Here is a 23,742-nt window from a genome sequence, read left to right as displayed (position 1 = left end):
TAAGGTGTGAGGGATGTTTATAATCATTTTACGAGTATATAAACTTAAAAGTTGAAGGGGGCCTCCCTGGTGGCGCAGTGGTTGAGAGTCCGCCTGCCGATGCAGGGGATACGGGTTCGTGCCCCAGTCTGGGAGGATCCCATATGCCGCGGGGCGGCTGGGCCCGTGAGCCATGGCCGCTGGGCCTGCGCGTCCGGAGCCTGTGCTCCGCAACGGGAGAGGCCACAACAGTGAGAGGCCCGCATACCGCAAAAAGAAAAAAAAAAAAAAAAAAAAAAAGTTGAAGGATCACTGGTCGATAGTGGTTCTCAAACTGTGGCCCTTGGACTGGCCATACTGCAATCGCCTACAAGTTTATTAGAAATGCAAATTCTCAGGCTCCAGCCCAACATACCGTGTTCCAACAAGTTCTCCAGGTGATTTTCATCCACTTTAAAGTTTGAGAGCTGCTGGTCTATACTAGAGCAGTGGTTCCCAAAATTTGGTGTGCATCTGAATTACCTGGTGAGCTTCTTAAAACACTGACTGCTAGACCCTAATCCCAGAGTGTCTGGCTCAATAAGTCTGGGGTAGGATCCAAAATTTTGCATTTCTAACAAGTTTCCCAGGAGATAATAACGTTGATGCTGCTATTCCACAATCACACTTTGAAAATCACTCACTGGTCTAGAGGGCTGTGGAAATCATATCTATACTTTCCTATGTCAATACCCAAAATGTAAACCCTTTCCCTCATCCTTCAGAGTAGATCTCCCTCGTGATATGTTCTCATACGTTTGCCTTATACACTTTGCTTTTTTTTAAACAACTCACTATTACTTAATCTGTTTTCCTCAGTAGAGTTCAACTTCTATGAGTAAAAGAGCCACATGAATCTTGCCTCTTCTGTATACCCAGCACCTAGGCACAATGCCCACCTCATAGTAGGTATTAAACATATTAACTGATAATTAACATTTGTTGAATAAATTACATGAAATGTCAGTTTTACTATAACACGGCTAAGGCTATTATTAGAATACCAACAGTCCTGATTTGCCCGGGGCTATCTCCCAAGTGCTAAGGGGACTGAAAGTCCTGTGTCCCAGGACTATCTAGCCTACCATCTTAAATATCATCAAGGGCAAAAGACAAAGGAATATCTGAATAATGCATTATTCAACTTGTTTTTCAATTTCATTATTAACCCTAGCCTCTAAATAGGTTTCTATTATACTATGCAAGTAGAAATAAAATCAAGATTTATTCAATGATAAAATTAACATTGTACTACCAAGAAACTTGACATTTTAAGGCAGTTTTAGTATGGGGGTTAGGGGAAGACTTATAAACTTACCCTCTTTAGCCAAATACAACTCTTTAAATTTTGCTCTCTTTTGATTAAATTCTTGCTCAAGCTGCTGCTTTGCACGTAAAAATTCTGCATTAATTTTTTCCAATTCTGCTACCCGTTGCTGAAGAGAAACTGGAAAGAAAAATACTAGTTAACAAGTAATAACTTTTATCCATAAATTAAGTTACAAGAATAAATTAGTATTGCGGCTACACATTTCTATAATGAAACAAGTGGTCAACCTTCTTCCAAAGATCTAATATATTCTAGGAAATTCTAATTTTTCAAAAATGACACTTCTCCTAGACTTAATACACACATTGTGAATGAGTCATGTAAAGTGAAACAGCACATATATGGAGAATCACATAAGGCAAATTTCCCAAAAGAAAGCTTCTAAGTTCCTTTGTATAACTGACAGAATGTCAATCCACTTACAGAATTGTTGAATATTGGATTATTTGGGCTATTTACCCCACAAATGAACCCACTACCAATCTTGCTAGCTTCTGTCTCTCTCAAGTGTTATGAGCAAAATCTAAAGGGCACCCTGATTAGGACAGCCATACCAGCCTGAACTACTCTCCCAATTTCAAGATGATTCATTACCATTATACTGAAATCATAATCAAGAAACCTTTCATATAGAAAGGATACAGAATCATACATTCTGTATGAATTCTCAAAGACTGGGAGATTATCTGGTTTTTAGATTAATTTGATTGTGGTATGGCAGGGATTGGGACACGTTTTTACTTTAGGGGCTCTATAATTTGGCCACAGCTAATTATATAAACACCTATTCTGACCAAACCCAGAGGGTCTTTTGGTTCAAGCAAGGAGAGGGAAATTCAGGAGTCCAAACCCCTGACCTCCTCCTTTTCCCCAACAGCAACCTAGCCACAAAGCTATGACCCTAATCGCTCCAGGGGATACTTATCAGTACTAACACCTCTGCCTGATTACCTAGGTCAGCAGAGGTCTCAGTTCCCTACAACAAGCCACCCCCAGATAATGATGATTTACTAAAATTTTAACCATGATCTGAGATTATCTCTGAAGGTCTTCCCCCCACAACCTATTACTCAATTTAATTGAGATTATAATTTTATAACACACAGAAAAAAACACTGGAAAAATGCACTAATGATTTGTCTATGAGAAATAGAATTAGGGCTCATTAATTTCTTCCATGTGCTTTTCAAAGTTCTCTACAACTCCTTTGATAATAAACAATTAACTAAAACCACTATTTGCTCATTCCCATGACATCTTCAGACTAGCTTCACTACAGATCTAACAGCATCGATGCAATCCATGGCAAAAGAAGGAAATGACAGCTGCTTTGAGTTCCATGTCATTAAAGGTAAGGAGTCATGCTGAGGAGCAAACATCTAGGATCTTTAGGTCAAAGTAAAGAATGACATCTGGTCATCTGAACCTGTGCTAACCTTCGGAGAAAGACAAGGATGGAGAATCCACTGGAAGGAGGAAACGTGCAGTTATTTCATATTTACCATTTGAAATCATAAAGGAAATGGGTTCTCTGTGCTATTTACTTGTCTTGGTATTTTTATTGTCCAATTCCAATTGTTAAATAAATTAGGCAAATTTTCCACTTAACATTTTAAAGTTACTGGTACCTACTGATTAATACATGGGGTAAGGAAGGGCACTGGAAAATAAAGAAAGAAGAAAAAGCAGGATCCCTCTGTTCTTACTTTTCCCTAACAACTACACTCCCACCCACTACTACCTTCTACTAAAACACACTCACATACACACACACACACACAAAATGTCCATACCTTTCAACATTATATTTATATTTAGGAGCGAAGGCTAATGAATCAATGAAAACTAAAATGCAGGGCTTCCCTGGTGGCGCAGTGGTTGAGAGTCTGCCTGCTGATGCTGGGGACACAGGTTCGTGCCCCGGTCCGGGAAGATCCCACATGCCGCGGAGCGGCTGGGCCCGTGAGCCATGGCTGCTGAGCCTGCGCTCCGCAACGGGAGAGGCCACAACAGTGAGAGACCCGCGTACCGCAAAAAAAAAAAAAAAAAAAAAAAAACTAAAATGCAGCCTTTAAAATTACAGCCAAGAAAGATTAAGTGCGTTTCCACTACTCCCAACGCCGTCCTGGCTCTGACCCACAGTTCAGGCGCCATCCACACCCACAGGTCTGGCTGCCTCTCTCACGATTCAGAACAAATTTCAATTCCAGGAGTCATGATCCCATTGAGGATACACCAAGTAACTCCCTTATTTGTTTTCTTAATAAAAAAATTTAAAATCCCCCCCCAGATTTTTTTTAAATCCACCTCAAGTACTTCTAACATACTGCAATTCTACAACACAAAGGCCAAAACAACTGCTTTTTACAAGAATGCCTCTACTGCTATATGTAGAAAAATCAATTCACCTTGCGTAAGACAGTAAGGAAGTTTACAAACAGGCATATCCTACATCATAATGCATGAGCAACCAACCACAAATCAAACTTAAAACAGATCTCATCACACAAAATACTTGATTATTTTTCTAACATGGTGACAAGCAGTTCACAATAACTAGCTAATAGTTCATGTAAAAACCACTTAGCCTGGCATATAGAAAAATAAGGATGTTAGCTGTAAACTAGTGAGATTTACTGATATTAAATGAATAAGGAGAGACTTCCGTGGTGGTCCAGAGGTTAAGACTCCACACTCCCAATGCAGGGGGCCGGGATTCGATCCCTGGTCAGGGAACTAGATCCCACGTGCCACAGCTAAAGATACCGTGTGCCACAACTAAGACCTGGCGCAGCCAAATAAATAAATAAATAATTTTTTTAAAATGAAGGGAAAACAGCAGAGTGATCAACTGGCTTTGACAAAAGACCAGAAGTCACTTCCAGCCTCATGATTCTGACTCAGTTCCATGCTTAGACTTCCAGCCCATATCCTTCCCTACTACCATGTATCAACACGGACAAATTGTTAACACCAACTTCAACAATATTAAGCCTGCTGTAACTCACAGCTAAGAGCTATTAGTATATCAGCCTTTGTTAAACATTCCACACATTCTGTATATTGCTACCTTCATTTGAGTAATAAAAAAGGGGGGGACACTATGTTATGCAATGACTTCTTTTAATGCTTGACATCCAAAGGGAAAAATTGTTACATCATTTATTCAAAATGTCTGCATTAGTGGTATAGGGGTGAGCATAGGTGCCTTCCAAAATGTCTGAATTAAGCAACAATACAGAAAGAAAATAATAATATGGCAAATAAATGAAGGAAATATTCAATAATTCTTAGGTCTATCGCCTTCCCTAATTTTGATATGAATGGGAGAATACGTAATAACTTAAAAATATCTTTAAGCCTCAAGCTGTGTCCTACTATTACATTCTTCTAAGAGTGTACTAAATTTGATGAGACATTATCAATGGGAAAAGAAAAAAATACAGTCTAGATCAAATATTACTACAATCAGAATCTTTTTGTTTAAAAATGTTCAAGATCCAAGAAAACACCTATTTCAAGGAAAAAAGAAAAAAAGCATAACTCCAGTGGAACAAAGGAATCTGAACAGTTCCTGAAACTCAGAAGTCTTAATCTGTGTATCACTGGCTTTTAAAATGAAACTGTTAAGTATGGTAGGTACGTACACCCATCCAATGGAATAATATCAAGTCGGAAAAATTACATTAAAAAATTAAGACACAAAATTAGATATAACATAATATGATCTTTGGAAAATATATGTATTAGAAAAAAGACTGGCAAGAATATGCCAAATTATATTCAGAGTGGTTGCCTTTCTGAATCAAAGCATAATCAAAAGGATAAATTAGGGACTTCCATGGTGGTGCAGTGGTTAAGAATCTGCCTGCCAATGCAGGGGACACGGGTTCCATCCCTGCTCCAGGAAGATCCCACATGCCACAGAGCAACTTAAGCCCATGCGCCACAACTCTAGAGCCCGTGAGCCACAACTACTGAAGCCCACGTGCCTAGAGCCTGTGCCTCTCAATGAGAAAAGCCACCGCAATGAGAAGCCCGTGCACTGCAACAAAGAGTAGCCCCCGTTCGCCGCAATTAGAGAAAAAGCCCACAAGCAGCAACAAAGACTCAACGCAGCCAAAAATAAATATTTTTTTAAAAGGGATAAATTACATTGATTGGGTTTAAATTAAAAGATAATAAGGTGCTTCATCATTTTTTTTAGTTTTACTGATAATTTTATCTTATTGCTCCATCTCAATCTCTCTGCTCATAAAAAGTGCACATAACTTACTTCAGTGGTCTTAAAATATTTTAACACACTAAATAGTCTTTTTTTTTTTTTTTTTTTTTTTTTTTTTTTTTTGCGGTACGCGGGCCTCTCACTGTTGTGGTCTCTCCCGTTGTGGAGCACAGGCTCCAGACGTGCAGGCTCAGCGGCCATGGCTCAGGGGCCCAGCTGCTCCGCGGCATGTGGGATCCTCCCGGACCGGGGCACGAACCCGTGTCCCCTGCATCGGCAGGCGGACTCTCAACCACTGCGCCACCAGGGAAGCCCTAAATAGTCATTTTTTAAAACTACACTTATATTTTCCCAGGGCAATTTGCTAAAACAGATAAATTTTCTAAAAAATAATCTCTTCTGTTTCAGAAGTGGCCTTCCAGCTAGGAAACTACTTTCTCCTGTACTCTGAAAACTAATCATGTCCAGCCTCTTTGAGGAATTACTAAAAATGATTATAATTTGCAGTAAATCTACCCACTGAACTGTGCTTTGTTTAGAGAATATTAAGTAAATCCACAATTATTTAGCATGCCTCAAGAAGGAAGGGGAAAAGAGAAAGTAAAGTAAAGCAGTCCACAAGCTGGTTACTGGGTTAACATTACCAATCACTTTACAATATTAGAGGAAACAGATATGGCACTTGGGAATCACTCTTTCCATAATACTAATGATAATCATAAATTCTTTAGTGTAATACAAAGTTGTCATTTCACTTCATATAATCCTCCAAACTCTGACTTTAGCAACTTTAAGAAACTGCATCCTTTTACCTTGTCCATTTACTCAGATGAACCATTCTGAAACAAAAAAACAACTGGTGATGAAGTTTACACAGAACGTCTTCTTAGCCTTCCTTATGTGAACCAAAGTGAAAATCCTTATTTTCTTTATTCTTTTTTGCAACTCTCTTAAATAATTATGTGTCATAATATTTCAGATAAAAGATAATAATACTTTTTAAATGATGGGTTTCAAATAAGAAAGTCAATTATTTCTCACGTAAAGATTAGGTGTTGGGGGCTTCCCTGGTGGCGCAGTGGTTGAGAGTCCGCCTGCCGATGCAGGGGACACGGGTTCGTGCCCCGGTCTGGGAAGATCCCACGTGCCGCGGAGCGGCTGGGCCCGTAAGCCATGGCTACTGAGCCTGCGCGTCCGGAGCCTGTGCTTCGCAACGGGAGAGGCCACAACAATGAGAGGCCCACATACCGCAAAAAAAAAAAAAAAAAAAAAAAGATTAGGTGTTGGGCTTCCCTGGTGGCACAGTGGTTGAGGGTCCGCCTGCCGATGCAGGGGACACTGGTTCGTGCCCTGGTCCGGGAGGATCCCACATGCCGCTGAGCGGCTGGGCTCGTGAGCCATGGCCGCTGAGCCTGCGCGTCCAGAGCCTGTGCTCCGCAACGGGAGAGGCCACAACAGTGAGAGGCCCGCGTACTGCAAAAAAAAAAAAAAGATTAGGTGTTTATGTAAACGATTTGAAAATGTTGTTATAAATCCAGGAAAAATATTAAATGAAAGAACAAACTGGCACCAAATTTTAATTCAGGTGGAAAATGAGATAATGAAAAACTAATTAAGAAGAGTCTTCAAAAGGGCAAAAGCAGAATTAAGGATGGAAAAGACTGATTTGGGGGAGGGGTAGCAGGGGTGGCAAGGATAAAGGTGGGAAGAATCAAAAGACACAAGAATATTTTCTAACTTTCAGCCTCCCTAGAGATGTTAATGTTCAAAATTAACTAATAACCTCTAGGCATTTGCAATGTGGAATTTTCTGGGTCTAATTTTTAGTTTACATTATTGAGTGGGAATAATTAGGATCATAGTGTTGCAAGGATTTTAGAGATTATTCTAGTCCAGTGTATCTCAAACTAAATGTCAATCCATTAGTGAGTTGTTACATCAATTTAGTGATTAGCAATCTGCCTTTTATTTATTTATTTTTAATTTATTTATTTTATTTATTTTATTTATTTTTTTGGCTGCATTGGGTCTTCGCTGCTGCGCGCAGGCTTTCTCTAGTTGCGGCGAGCGGGGGCTACTCTTCGTTGCAGTGCGCAGGCTTCTCATTACTGTGGCTTCTCGTTGCGAAGCATGGGCTCTAGGGGCCCGGGCTTCAGTAGTTGTGGCATGCGGGCTCAGTAGTTGTGGCACACAGGCTTCGCTGCTCCGCAGCATGTGGGATCTTCCTGGGCCAGGGCTCGAACCCGTGTCCCCTGCATTGGCAGGCGGCTTCTTAACCACTGTGCCACCAGGGAAGCCCCAGCAGTCTGCCTTTTAAAGTTAATAAAATATAATAGGAAATATCAGCAACACATTTAATATGGGTATGTGTTATTTCATAACTGGGTTGCAATGGAAAAAGTGTTTCTTACTGTGGAGAGAGGTTAAAATAGTTTGAAAACCACCAAGTCCTAACTCATGTAGGAATCCATTTCTATAACAACACAGATTTGTGATCACATGGCTTACACATGAACATAAATCTAATACCTCAGTTCACTGCCTCATGGAGTAGCCAATTCCACCATTAAGAGATTTTATTTATTTTTTTTTTTTTTTCGGTATGTGGGCCTCTCACTGTTGTGGCCTCTCCTGTTGCGGAGCACAGGCTCCGGATGCGCAGGCTCAACGGCCATGGCTCACGGGCCCAGCCGCTCCGCGGCATGTGGGATCTTCCCAGACCGGGGCATGAACCCGTGTCCCCTGCATCGGCAGGCGGACTCTCAACCACTGCGCCACCAGGGAAGCCCCATTAAGAGATTTTAGATTATCCTTCCCCCTTCACTTGGACAACTGGTCATCTGTTAGAAATATCTGTTTTTAGTAACGGGACCCTAAATCATCTTCCTGAGAGATCTTAGTTCTGGCCTACAGAATTAGCAAGGAAAATTTCTAATATCTAACATCTATACTTGCCCTCTCCTTTCTTCTCCAGATGAAACATCTTCTAACCCTTTAATAACGTCTAAATTCTTCATTATCTCAGTTGCTCTCTCTGCACACTACAGTTAGTCAAAATTCTACATAAAATAGGACACACTGATCCTAACACAATACCAGCTTAGTAGAAACATTATATCTGGGGGCTATACTCTTAATAATGTACTGTAAATTTACCCTAGCTTTTTCTGGCCATGACCTCACATTGCCATTGTTAGCCCATAAGATTAATGTTAATCTAACACTGTCCTTAAATCCTTTTCACTTAAACTTAAGCCAAGGCTTCCTCCAACCTATACTAGTGTGGTTCAGCCATACTGCAGTTTTGTTTGAAAACAGTTTTAAGTTAAAGCTAGAGACAGAGCCCTTTGGTGCATCACCCGAGATCACAGGAGAGGTTGATATTGATGTATTAGATTGCTCTATTAGTTATAAATTCATTCCAACCATCCTCAGTATCAAATCACATTTCATCTTATCCATGATTTCATACCAGTATAGTCAAATGCCTTATTAAAATTCAAAAATAAGCCATCTACAATTTCAGAGTCAGAGAGGCTTGTGCTTCAACCCAAACCCAAGCACTTTCATTATATGAACTGGGGAAAACAGTTTAACCTTTCCAAGATTTCATTAAAATAAAGATGATAACCATTTTGCAGAGTATCACATGCAATAAGGATTAAATATACCATCATATAAAAGCAACTCACATATAACAGGCACTCAAATGATAGTTACTATTAACTTCAGAATTTAAACAATTTCAGGTTGATAACTGTCCTTAAAAAAATGGAGGGCTTCCCTGGTGGCGCAGTGGTTGAGAGTCCGCCTGCCGATGCAGGGGACGCGGGTTCGTGCCCCAGTCCAGGAGGATCCCACATGCTGCGGAGCGGCTAGGCCCATGAGCCATGGCCGCTGAGCCTGCGCGTCCGGAGCCTGTGCTCCGCAACGGGAAAGGCCACAACAGTGAGAGGCCCGCGTACGGCAACAACAACAACACAAAAAAACGGAGATGTACATTAGGTTCAACTTGTTCTAGAGATTCTTCCTAGTGATAACTACAAAATCATTTTATTTTCTAAAGTGTTCATAAATCACTTACTTAATCAATTCCTTTTTAAGTGTTCCAGAAATTGTATTTAAGCAAAATTATCAATTAAGACAAGCAGATAAACAAAGTTTTGAAAAAAGTCAAAAACAGAGAAAAGAAGCAACTGTGAACAAAAGAATGGGGATTTCAGGGAATGTTCAGTAGATAAACAATGCAGTATAAACTATATTCCAGGCTCTATTCCTATATCTTTAAAGGCTATAAAGCTATATTCCACCATATACTCCCATATGGAATATATATTGACAATGTGAACCATGCAAAGTCTGAAACAAATAAAGATAACTTGAAAAATAAACTATACACACTACTATATATTAAATAACCAACAAAGACCTACTGTATAGCACAGTGAACTATACTCATATTTTGTAATAACCTATAAAGGAAAAGAATCTGAAAAAGAATATATGCACACACACCCACATAACTGAATCACTGTGCTGTATACCTGAAACTAACACGACATTGTAAATCAACAGTACTTCATTTTTTTTTTTTTTTTTTGCGGTACGTGGGCCTCCCACCGCTGCGGCCCCTCCCACCACGGAGCTCAGGCTCCGGAAGCGCAGGCCCAGCGGCCATGGCTCACGGGCCCAGACGCTCCGCGGCATGTGGGATCTTCCCAGACCAGGGCACGAACCCGTGTCGCCTGCATCGGCAGGCGGACTCCCAACCACTGCGCCACCAGGGAAGCCCAGTACTTCAATTTTTTAAAAAAAAGCTAACTATATGGTTGAAATAAACTATGGACATTTTTGAATACTGGTCAAGATATAAAATACAGTTCAACCACCATTACATTCATTTTACCAGATAATTTTAAAATCACCTTAATTTTTTATTACATTTAGCTCAATTACCATAACTGTCAAAAGCCTGTGTTCAACAGCTGATAAAAATATGCATGGATAAAAATGGATAGTTACCTATTCAATTTGTACAAACTGGTATTATTCTACTTCTCAAGTATTTCAAATACCAAATGCCAAGCCAGATGAAAAAGCATGATTGTGTCATTTGCAGAGACATGGATGGACCTAGAGACTGTCATACACAGTGAAGTCAGTCAGAAAGAAAAAAACAAATATCGTATATTAACACATATGTGTGGTATCTAGAAAAATGGTATAGATGATCTTATTTGCAAAGCAGAAATAGACACACAGAGGTAGAGAATAAACATGCATACAAAGGGCAAGGGCGGGGGGTGTGGGATGAATTGGGAGACTGGGATTGACATATATACACTATTGATACTATGTATAAAATAGATAACTAATGAGAACCTACTGTATAGCACAGGGAGTTCTACTCAATGCTCTGTGGTGACCTAAATGGGAAGGAAATCCAAAAAAGAGGGGGCATATGTATACGTATAGCCGATTCACTTTGCTGTACAGCAGACACTAATACAACATTGTAAAGCAACTATACTCTAATAAAAATTTTTTTTAAAACTGGAAAAAAAAAGAAAAAGTATGACTCTCACTGGACTGATAAGCAGATATCAGTCTGCTTATATTATTATCAGATAATATTGGATATCTAAATATTTTAGAGCCCCACTTACAAGACAAAGAAAGCTATTCAGAACTTAAATATCTTAAGTTTAAAACTTAAAGAAGGCCTACTTAAGGAAACAGCCAAAAGAATTCAGTTTTCTGAATATCTGAATGCCTATTAACTCTACTGACATTCACAAGTAGCACTACATCATGCCACTTCAGGACCTGGCTTGGAACTCTGAGAATTCACTATCAGTGAAGTTGCATTTAAACCTTACTTTGTGCTTGAATTAACCAAGTGTCAGTAAGGTTGCTGGTGAGAATGCAAAATAGTACAACCACTTTGGAAAACCGTTTGGCTGTTCCTTACAAACACACACCTACCATGAGATACAGAAATCCTACAAATGAAAACATATTTCCACACAAAGATTTGTACACAAATGCTCGCAGCAGCTTTACTTATAATAGCCAAAAATTGGAAATAACCCAAATGCCCAGTATAAATGGACAATAGTGTATCCATACAATGGAATATTAGACAGCAGCAAAAAGGAACGCATTACTAATCACACAACATGGCTAAATCTCAATAACATCATGCTCAGTGAAAGAAGTCAGATACAAAAAGTATGATTCCATTTATATGAAATTCTAGAAAAGGCAAAACTATAATGACAGAAAGCAGATCAGCATTTGCCCAGAAGTGGGGGGAGGAATTTAACCACAAAGTGTCATGAAAGAACTTTTTGGGGTAAAACGTTCTATAAAACAATTATGGTGATGGTTACAAACTATATAGATTTGTGAAAACTCATGAATCTATATACTTAAAACTAGTAAATTTTAGCATAAATTATTTTTTAATCAGCTTTATTGTGGTATGTGTTTACAACTACAAGAATAAATTAGTGCTTGGTAACAGCCTAAGTGCTATCCTCATAGCCAGTTTTATTATCCTCATAGCACTTATCACTATCTGAAATTATTTCTCTAAATATCTGACTGTTTAAATATTGTTCCATACTCAAGCAGACCCTCAGTGAAAACTGAGACTTTATGTATTCTGCTCGTTGCTACATTTCTAACACCTAGAACTGTGGCTAGCACATGGAAGGTGTTCAATAAACATTTACTAAATAAATAAGTAAACGAAAAAGTGAGCTGGAATAGCTAAAACCCACTGATGAAGAGGAACATAAGTCAGGATTTTAAAAGATAGCAAGGATCTAAAGAAGCAAAGGAGAGAAGAATATTCAACTGTGAACAATCAAAGGCAAAGGGAGCAAGACAGTAATGCATATCTGTCTAGGAGCCAGCAAGCAAACATCTCTGACACGGGGAAAACTGCGACTTTCCTCACTTTGCACGTAAGTCCCAATGAGTTACTTCTTGGCTTTCCAATATGGTAGCCACTAGCCACATGAGGCTACTGAACACCTGAAATGTGGCTATCTGAATTAAGATATGTGTTAAGTACGAAATATATATGGAATTTTGAAGACTTTAGTACAAAAAAATTTTTATTATCTCATTAATACTTTCTATAGTGATCACATGTAGAAACTGTAACATCTGGAATATACTGGGTAAATAAAATACATTATTAATTTCCACAGAAAGTTATACACAAATGTTCAGAGAAGCATTATTCTTAATAGCTAAAAAAAGGAAACCCAAATGTCAATCAACTGATGAATGGATAAACAAAATTTGGCATCTTCAGACAATGGACTATTATATGTCCAAAAAAGCAATGAAGTACTGACAAGTTACAAGATGGATGAGCCTTGAAAACATTATGTTAAGTGAAAGAAGCCAGACACCAAAGGCTACATATTGTATGATTCCATTTATATGTAATGTCCAGAAAAGGAAAATCCATAGTAACTAAAAGATTAGTGGTTTTGAGTTAAAACCACTAATTAATGGTTTTAATTAAATTAAATGGTTTTAATTTAATTAAAATTATTTTGCTATATGAATTAAATCCCAATAAAGCTGTTAGTTTTTTAAATTTATTTCACCTGTTTCTCTATTTGGAAGTGGTTTTTTTACTTTTTTTTTTTTTTTTTTTTACTTTTTTAATGTGGCTGCTAGAAAAAACTTAAGTTACATACACCCTTTGGCTCACATTACATCTCTACTGGACAACACTGTTCTAGACAGCTTATGGTGGGGGGTGATACCCTGGATATTTTGAGCTCTCAGTTTTACCTCTATTTTTCTTACACTCTCCATTTTTCCCAATTTGCCAGCCTGCTTCAAGTATCACCATACTTCAGGGCCAACTTAGACACCAAGATCAGTTATCTTAAAACGCTAGATTCCCTTCTCCCCTGTGCTGTTACAGTTAGCACAGTGTTACTCTACTATAGTATGCAGACTGTTACTGGTCTAATAAGATAAGGAGTTTGTGTAAGAACATAAAATCAACTAAGACCCTAAGCACACTGCTCAGTTCATCGGACATTTTCTGATGAAGGAAGCAGTACACTAATTTACATTCTGGTGCAAGTTCTTTCTCCCCTTGCAGAGCACTGCTGTAGTAGACAACTGTCATATTCATGGCTGCCCATCATTTTTTAGTCTTTCTACATTTAAAGACATTCCATTTTATGAGTTTCAGCTCTCCAAAACAGAATTCAAACACAAATTCCCAGTCTCCCTTGAAACCAGAATGCAGGCATGTCACCTAAGGCTTTCCAATCAGACACACACAAATGCAACTTCAATTCAGAATTCAGCAGTGTAAAGAAACAAGGTTCCATTCTTGCTGCTGTAAGGCTTTCAGTAGCTTCCCAGTGGTTAGTCCAGTTCCTGAAGCAGAAACAGCATCAGTGAAAGCAGCAATAGCAACTGTATTAAAATGGAGCTTCATATGCTCCTGGGCACGAGAGGAAACAGTCTTCCCTGTCAGGCCAGTTCTGTGGCAGCTTTTAGCCACAGACAGCAGTGATTCTCAGTGTGCTTCTGAGACCACAGAATCACTATCACCTGGGAACATATTAAAAGTGCAAATTCTCAGACTCCATCCCAGACCATCTTGATTAAGGAATTCTGGGTGTGGGGCCCAGAAATGTGCTTTAATAAGCTCTTGAGATGCATGCTAGAGTTTGAGAACCAATGTCCTAAAATCTATTTCTCCCTGTTTTCTCAATGACTCTGTAAACTACTTCACATCTTCTCAAAAATTCCTTTTATGCTTAAACCAGACAAAATGTTTTGTTTGCAACAAAAAACACTGAGTGAAACATACCATATTGTCACACCCATCACCATTATCTTAAAAACTGCTCATAGGATGCTAGACACTGATTAAAAGAAAAACAAAATCCACAAAGGTTAACATTGGTTAGAAGACAGAATAAACTCTGGAAAATCTGCTTATAATCAACCCGGTTGACTTATTTCATGACAGTATGTGGAGGCACATACTGACTTCCTTCCGAAGAGCACCAGTAGGGAAAGGCAAGGGAAGGACGGAGAGAAACTTCAGTTTCTTGAAACTGTAACAAACACTACCCAGCAAAGGTGATCAAGGCTAGCATCAACACAGATAACACTGATAAGCCACGACGATAGTATGCATCCTTGATATGATGCAACGAAAATGGCACTTTACCTGTGTGGTCTTCTCCCCAAAACCCACAATCCCAGTCTATTCATGAGAAAAACATCAGCCAGATTCCAACCGACGGACAGTCTACAAAATACCAGATCAGTGCTTCTTAAAACTGACTAGGTCATCAAAAAGTCAGAGAAACTGTCACAGTCCAGAGGAGCCAAAGTACACATGGCGACTAAATGTAATGTGATGTCTAGATAGTATCTAGAAACAGAAAAAGTTGATTAAGAAAAAACTAAGGCTTTGCAGCCAATTAAGCCAACCATGCTCTTTTCCCCGTGGGGGCCCGGTGTGCAATAGCTGCAAACAGCAGCCTCCTCCATAGTGTATGCAGCCTGTTGCCTGTATGGGTTGCCCTAAGAGACCCTGGAAACAGCCCTTTCCAGTGAACATTCGTGACTGGCGTGCTGTCCCCAATCTAGGCTCCAGACAGGTATGCATGGTGCCTTTGAAAAACCCGAGGGCACAGTGGCCAGGGTCCACATAGGCCAAGTCATAATGTCCATCCACACCAAGCTGCAGAACAAGGAGCATGTGATTGAGGCCCTACGCAGGGCCAAGTTGAAGTTCTCTGGCTGCCAGAAGATCCACATCTCCAAGAAGTGGGGATTTACTAAGTTTAATACAGATGAATTTGAAAATATGGTGGCAGAAAAGCAGCTCATCCCAGATGGCTGTGGGGTCAAATACATCCTTAATCGTGGCCCCTGGACAAATAGCGGGCCCTGCACTCATGACAGCCTTGGCACTGTCCCCTCCTTACTCACACCCACCAATAAATTCTACTTTCCTGCCAAAGAAAAGAAAGAAAGAAAAAGCTAAGGAAATCTGAATAAAGCAGGGACTTTAGTTAGGATTAATGTGTTCATTAATTTTGACAAATGTACTATACTAATACATCATGTTTTTAACAAGGGAACCTGGATGTGCAGTATAGGAAAACTCTGTCCTATCTTTCCAACTTTTCCATAAGTCTAAAACCATTTTAAAATAAAGTTTGTTTTTTTTTAAGCTATTGGCTAAACTCTGAATGGTTTTCAAATTCAAATAAATGAATACCTTTACTAAAGCTGTTACCAGAGGTCTGGCACTGTTCACCACGCAGCAAAAAGCAACTAGCCCTCCACACACCATCCCCACCACACTGCTCCACCTCCAAAAGAGCCTTCAAGCTTAACAGAAATGAAAATCTCATGCATTTGAATGCTTAGCTGAGCAGACTTCCCTTCCCATCTGACTTACTATTATACTCTATAAGATCCAATTTTATCTCCTAACAAACTTAGCTTTGCTTAGAGTCAGAGAACAAAGGATATAGAAAAAGCAGAGTTTAGAGATTAGTGCAGTTCGTTGAAAAGCCCCTTAGGTGAGAAACAGATCCCACAGACTGGATGACTGGGTCACAGAGAAAAAATAAAATAAAACAATGACTAGAACTGAACTGGAATTTGGTTACATTTAAAGTAAAAGCAAACAAACCTAATTTTGAAAAATTCAGCATCACTGGGGAAGTCACCAGTATATAGCTTGGTCCCAAAACTAATGTTCATACTAAGTCATTGATAAAAGATTCAGTGATATCTAGTGTAGTCTGTTTAAGAAAACAGGGTAAAAGTGTAATTTATTTCAGAAAAATTGCTAAGAAAAATACATGCTATGCTCCTAGCACCTAGAATGTGGTCTCTAAATACTGTTTCCCACAAAAAGTAACCAGGGGGCCTCCCTGGTGGCTGCGGTGGTTGAGAGTCCGCCTGCCGATGCAGGGGACGCGGGTTCGTGCCCCAGTCCGGGAAGATCCCACATGCCGCGGAGCGGCTGGGCCCGTGAGCCATGGCTGTTGAGCCTGTGCGTCAGAAGCCTGTGCTCCGCAACAGGAGAGGCCACAACAGTGAGAGGCCCGCTTACCGCAAAAAAAAAAAAAAAAAAAAAAGTAACCAGGTTTCCTTGGAAAAAACTCTGATTCCTGGCCTGGGGCAGGAAGTATACAAGATAAACCTGGAACATCTTGGCACCTACTGGGGGTTTTATCAAAGGACTTCCCTTTGTAACAAAGGAGTCAACTTAAAGGATTTAACGGTCAAAGATGAGATAATCTGAGCATCAGTGTGGTAGGTTGAACCAACCCTTCCCCTCAGATGTATTAATTTCCTAATCACCAAACGTATAAATATTACCTTATATGGTAAAAGATATAATTAAGTTAAGGATCTTGAAAAGAGTAGTTTATCCTGGACTATCCAGTGGGCCATAAATGCAATCGCATCTACCCTTATAAGAAACAGGAGTTCCTCAGCAGACACAAAGAGGACTATGCAATGTGATAACAGAAGCAGAAATTGGAGTGAGGAAGGCAAGGAATGCCAGCAGCCACCAGAAGCAGGAAGAGGCAAGGAACAGATGTTCCCCTAGAACCTCTGGAAGGAGTACAGACCTGCTGACACCTGATTTCAGCCCAGTGATACTGATTCTGGACCTCTGGCCTCCTCAACTGTGAGAGAATAAACTTCTGTTGTTTTAAGCCACCCAGTTATGGTAATTTGTTGGAGCAGCCACAGTAAACTAATATAATCAGTAACTACAATGAAGTAAAACATATACATTATTTAAATCCATGTGTTCTTGATGATATACGAAGGGAAAAAAAAAACCTGACTGGTTACCTTTGAAGGGTTCTAGGCAAACAAGTCATTATTTTGAAAACTGGTAACCAAAGAGAAAAGTAGTAAGCATTTATTCTCCATTTCCTACACCTTAAGGTAGCAAAATATACAAGGAGAATTTTTCTTTACAGAGCTATTCCAGCTAATAACTTGCTATTTTACAAACCCTAATGAATGGAGAAATCTAGGCAATGATCAACAGTCCTAACATCTCAAAGAGACAACCAGACATAATGAGCCTCCTGATAGAGATACACTCTACCACTTTGAAATATTCTTTTAAAAAGCAAAACAAAACCACCACAAAAAAATATAACACATAAAACCATATTTCAAACAAAGAAAAACCTGGACCTAATCACTACTTTAGATCAAACTACCAATTTAGAGGAAACACAGAAGGCAGAAGAATATGGAGGCCAACACAACATGGATGCAATTAGGAAATTCCAGGTGTGAACAATCTACAGGGTGGATTTCTTCAACAGACAAATTGTAAGGGAAAAAAACAGACTGGACACACCAACCAATCTTAAGGATGGCTTTTATTTTGGATCCTGATTTGAACATTTTTTTTTTAAGCTGAGACAACTGAGGAAATTTCAACACTGACTAGATATTCAGAAACACTAAAGAATTACTGTTACTCTTTTTAGGTGATATAGTAGTATTGCATCTTATGTATACATACATACTAAAATGTTTCCAAATGAAATCACCTAATGTCTGAGTTTTGCTATTAAAAATCCAGGAGCGGGGACCTCCCTGGTGGTGCAGTGGTTAAGAATCTGCCTGCCAATGGAGGGGACCCTTGTTAAATCCCTGGTCCGGGAAGATCCCACATGCCACAGAGCAACTAAGCCTGTGAGCCACAACTACTGGAGCCCGCAAGCCACAACTACTGAAGCCCGCACGCCTAGAGCCTGTGCTCCGCAACAAGAGAAGCCACCGCAATGAAAAGCCCGTGCACCACAACGAAGAGTAGCCCCTGCTCGCCCAACTAGAGAAAGCCCACGTGCAGCAACAAAGACCCAATGCAGCCATAAGTAAATAAATTAATTAAAAATAATAATAATAATAATTCAGGAGGGGAGGTGAGGAGAGGGCTATAGGTGAAACAAGACTCGCCATGCATTGATAATCATGATACGTAGAAAGAGGGTGGTGGGTCTACATACTAATCTCTTTACTTTTCAAGTGTTTAAAAAATTCCATATAAAAGACTAAGTTTGGGGCTTCCCTGGTGGCACAGTGGTTGAGAGTCCGCCTGCCGATGCAGGGGACACAGGCTCGTGCCCCGGTCCGGGAAGATCCCACATGCCACGGAGCGGCTGGGCCCGTGGGCCATGGCCGCTGAGCCTGCGCATCCTAAGTTTGTTCTTTTTTTTTTTTTTTTTTTAAGTCTTACCACTTCTGTATTTGAGGGCTTAAGTCTAAATCAGCTGAAAAATAATGTACCCGTAAAACCATCCCTCCACCGTTCCATATAAAGGAGCATTATACATATTCACACATACAATTCACAGTGGAGAACTATTAATTAAAAATTTAATTATTTCTGGTTACCAATGCCTTTAATATAAAATGAAAATTTGCTCAGAATATTCTGAAGATTTTTTTTTTTTTTTTTTTTGCGGTACGCGGGCCTCTCACTGTTGTGGCCTCTCCCATTGCGGAGCACAGGCTCCAGACGCGAGGCTCAGCGGCATGTGGGATCTTCCCAGACCGGGGCACGAACCCGTGTCCCCTGCATCGGCAGGCAGACTCTCAACCACTGCGCCACCAGGGAAGCCCTGAAGATTTTTTTTTATCATTTACATAGGAACAAGTCAAGCCTAACACAACATATGATACCTCTTGGAACCATGTTTGATTATACTGTAAAATAAATCAAATTCCCTATGTACATACTGTCTGTCCTTCATTGTAACATGGAAAACCTAAAATGTACATGTAATTTCTTATCCCCCTACACTTGTGTTATAAAAAGGCTACAATATAACTACACAGCTGATATTAGAAGTTATTTATCAGAAGAGTTCTTCATAAATAAATAATAAAAAGACAAGCATTGTATTTTATTTATAAGGAAAGTTGAATGCATTATTTATTAGCTTTTCAAAAATATCAAAGTCATACATAGAGAGGCATCAGAATTTTGATAAATAGTTATCCTAAGTGTGGATAAAGAAGATTAATTATATGTCCCTGAAGGGGAAATGAGAAACCAGTAGGTAAAAAATTTTCCAGGAGAGAGCGCTGATGTTAATGACATGGGGAGGCGGGTGAGGGGTGTCTCTCAAAGCTAGAAAACAGAATTAAATAACAGGAGCTAACAGTTAAGTATCCCCTATTCATCAGGTATTATATGGGAAGCCATACAGCATAATAGTTGAAAGCACAGGCTCTGGAATTAATGTTTGAAACCCAGCTCTGCCACTTATAAACTGGTTCCTTCTCTCTACCTGTAAAAATGGGGACTAGAATAGTACTTACCTTCTAGGGTTGTAGCAAGGATTAAATAATTTACATATAGCTCTTAGGCAAGTTATTTTATACACTGGCTCATTAAATTTTCAAAACAAACCATAAAGTAGGCATACCATCCCCAGTTATAGGTGAGAAAACATTCTGAGAAATTACGTAAAATGCCTAATGTTGCACCACTAGGAAGTGGCAGAGCTGGGTTCAAACACTGACCTGCCATGGCCTAGAAAGATTTCCCTGTGACTGTAAGTATTTAATAGTGATTAAATAGGACTTATAAACAAGTGTAATACCACCTTCTAGGGGTGGCTCTTTTATTTAGTCACACATTAATTCACATGTTGAAATATATATACTTAATTATAAGTTATTTTCCTTTACACTAAAGGCATTATACTGTTAGGGGTTTTTTTTTTTAAGTCATTTGTATAACTTTATCAGAATGGTAACAGTGCATTCTAAAGCATTTTGTTATAAACCAGTGGTTCTCAACTGGAGGTGGTTTTGCTCCCCAGAGGATATTTGGCAATGTCTGGAGACATTTTTGGTTGTCACAACTGGGGGTGGGGTCGGGCGGGGGGGTGGGTAGGTAAGTGTACTGGCATCTAGTGGGTAGGGGCCAAAGATGCTGCTTATTTAACATCCTACAACATACAGGACAGTCATACACAACAAAGAATAATCCAGCGCAAAATGTCAATAGTGACAAAGGTAAGAAATCTGTTATAAACTGATAGGGAGGGTTGAGAACTTCAGATACAAAGTGACACACTAGAAGACAGGTAAAAAGTCCCTTCCAAAAGGAAACCATAAACAAAACGAAAAGACAATCTATGGAATGGGAGTAAATATTTGCAAACAATACAACTGACAAGGGCTTAATTTCCAAAATATACAAACAGCTCATACAACTCAACAACAAAAAACGAACAACCCAATTGAAAAATGGGCAGAAGAACTAAATAGATATTTCTCCAAAGAAGACATACAGATGGCCAAAAGGCACATGAAAAGATGCTCAACATCACTAATTATTAGAGAAACATAAATCAAATCTACAATGAGGTATCACCTCACACTGGTCAAAATAGGCATCATTAAAAAGTCTACAAATAACAAATGCTGGAGAGGGTGTGGAAAAAAGGGAACCCTCCTACACCGTTGGTGGGAATTTAAGTTGGTACAGCCACTATGGAAAACAGTATGGAGGTTCCTCAAAAAACTAAAAACGTCAGGGGCTTCCCTGGTGGCGCAGTGGTTAAGAATCCGCCTGCCAACGCAGGGGTCATGGGTTCGAGCCCTTGTCCGGGAAGATCCCACATGCTGTGGAGCAACTAAGCCCACGAGCCACAACTACTGAGCCCACATGCCACAACTACCAAAGCCTGTGAGCCTAGAGCCTGTGCTCCACAACAAGCCACTGCAATGAGAAGCCCACTCACCGCCACTAAAGAAAGCCCATGTGCAGCAACAAAGACCCAAAAATAAAATAGATAATTAATTTAAAAAGAAAAAACCTAAAAACAAAGCTTCCATATGATCTAGCAATCCCACTCCTGAGCATATATCCAGACAAAACTAAAATTCAAAAAAATACATACACCCCTATGTTCATAGCAGCACTTTTCACAATAGCCAAGGCATGGAAACAACCTAAGTGTCTATCAACAGATGAATGGATCATGATGTGGTACATATACAATGGAATACTACTCAGCCATAAAAAATAAATGAAATAATGCCAGTTGCAGCAACATGGATGCAACTATAGATTATCATGCTAAGTGAAGTAAGTCAGAAAGAGAAAGACAAATACCATATGATATCACTTATACATGGAATCTAAAACATGACACAAATGAACTTACCTATGAAACAGAAACAAACTCACAGACATAGAGAACAGACTTGTGGTTGCCAAGTGGGAAGCAGGGTGAGAGATGCATGGATTGGGAGTTTGGGGTTAGCAGATGCAAACTATTATATGTAGAACTGATAAACAACAAGGTCCCACTGCAGAGTACAAGGAACTATATTCAATATCCTGTAATAAACCATAATGGGGGGACTTTCCCTGGTGGCACAATGGTTAAGACTCTGTGCTCCCAATGCAGAGGCCCGGGTTTGACCCCTGGTCAGGGAACTAGATCCCACATGCATGCCAGAACTAAGAGTTCACGTGCCACAGCTAAGGAGCCCGTGAGCCACAACTAAGGAGCCCACATGTAGCAACTAAGGAGCTGGCGAGCCACAAGTAAAGAGCCCGCCTACCACAACTAAGACCCAGTGCAACCAAAAATAAATATTTTTTTAAAAACATAATGGGAAAGAATATGAAAAAGAATATATATATATGAATCACTGTGCTGTACAGCAGAAATTGACACAACACTGTAAATCAACTATACTTCAATTAAAAAAAAAAGTCCCTTCTAATCCTAAAATTCTGTCACCTTACCATACCTGATTAAAACAAATCCAGGGTATATTTCAAGACAGATAACTATGTAGTAATCAACAGCAAAAGTCTTAAAATTCTGTATACTTTTCAACCAAGCAATTTCACTGCCAAAAATATATCCTAAACAAGTAATAACAATGAGTATGCATGAAGATTTAATTGCAGGACCTCCTTGGTGGCGCTGTGGTTAAGAATCCGCCTGCCAATGCAGGGGACACAGGATTGATCCCTGGTCCGGGAAGATCCCACATGCCGCAGAGCAACTAAGCCTGCATGCCACAACTACTGAGCCCACGTGCTGCAACTACTGAACCTCACGCCCCCAGAGCCCATGTTCCGCAACAAGAGAAAGCACTGCAAATGAGAAACCTGTGCACCTCAATGAAAGAGTAGCCCCTGCTCACCACAACTAGAGAAAGCCCACGTGCAGCAGTGAAGACCCAACGCAGCCAAATAAATAAATATTTTTTAAAAAGAAAGAAAAAAATTGAAGGAACTTGGATCTTGGACATCCTTGAACAACTGAACCAACCTTGGAATGCTTTACTTCTAAACTTGTTACACACAAAAAAACCCTTTACTTGTTTAAGCCACTAGGGATTGGATTTCCAATTGCTATGAGAGGTATTCCTTATATATCAGAAGTATCAAAATTTAAATGTACATAAATCCTTATTAGTTGTTTCAAAGGTTATTAAGGTAAGTGTTTGCACAAATATCTAGAGATATATGTAGCAGGATGTTTACTACAGTGTTAACTGCAATAGGAAAAAAATTTTAAATATATACCAAGAGAGACCTAGTTAATCATGTTATGGAATCCATACAATGGATTACTATGCAGTCATTAAAAATAACATTTATTACTTAAGTGGGAACAACATCCTATAAAATATTAGAATTTTCACTTAACTTTTAAAAGAGTTTTTTTCATATATATATATATATATTTTTTTTTTTTTCCCTTTTTGCGTTATGTGGGCCTCTCACTGTTGTGGCCTCCCCCGCTGCGGAGCACAGGCTCCGGACGCGCAGGCCCAGCGGCCATGGCTCACGGGCCTAGCCGCTCCGCGGCACATGGGATCCTCCCAGACCAGGGCACGAACCCGCATCCCCTGCATCGGCAGGCGGACTCCCAACCACTGCGCCACCAGGGAGGCCCCATATATTTTAATATACATATAGGGGCTTCCCTGGTGGCCCAGTGGTAAAGAATCCACCTTCCAATGCAGGGGACGCGGGTTCAATCCCTGGTCGGGGAACTAGGATCCCACACACCGTGGGACAACTAAGCTCGCACGCCACAACTACTGAGCTCACACACCTCCACTA

At 39.8% G+C, this 23,742-nt stretch overlaps 1 protein-coding gene and 1 non-coding gene across 3 annotated transcripts in view; one reads left to right on the top strand and one right to left on the bottom strand.

Annotated features, from left to right (window-relative positions):
• RABEP1 (rabaptin, RAB GTPase binding effector protein 1) overlaps nucleotides 1-23,742 on the bottom strand; it is a 106,670-nt gene that overhangs the window by 68,743 nt on the left and 14,185 nt on the right. The window contains exon 2 of one of the 2 annotated variants that reach the window (XM_060081360.1): nucleotides 1,337-1,465. The exons of the other annotated variant lie outside the window; for it this stretch is intronic. Coding sequence (XP_059937343.1) covers nucleotides 1,337-1,465 — 129 coding nt within the window. The remainder of the gene's footprint in view (nucleotides 1-1,336; nucleotides 1,466-23,742) is intronic. 2 annotated transcript variants of the gene reach the window in all.
• On the top strand, nucleotides 15,046-15,180 carry LOC132479437 (small nucleolar RNA SNORA70). The gene has a single exon (XR_009530552.1). It is a non-coding gene; the product is annotated as a small nucleolar RNA SNORA70 (small nucleolar RNA).

Source organism: Mesoplodon densirostris, chromosome 18 (genome assembly GCF_025265405.1).
Source record: "Mesoplodon densirostris isolate mMesDen1 chromosome 18, mMesDen1 primary haplotype, whole genome shotgun sequence".
NCBI lineage: Eukaryota > Metazoa > Chordata > Mammalia > Artiodactyla > Ziphiidae > Mesoplodon > Mesoplodon densirostris.
This window is presented reverse-complemented; position numbering and strand designations above follow the sequence as displayed.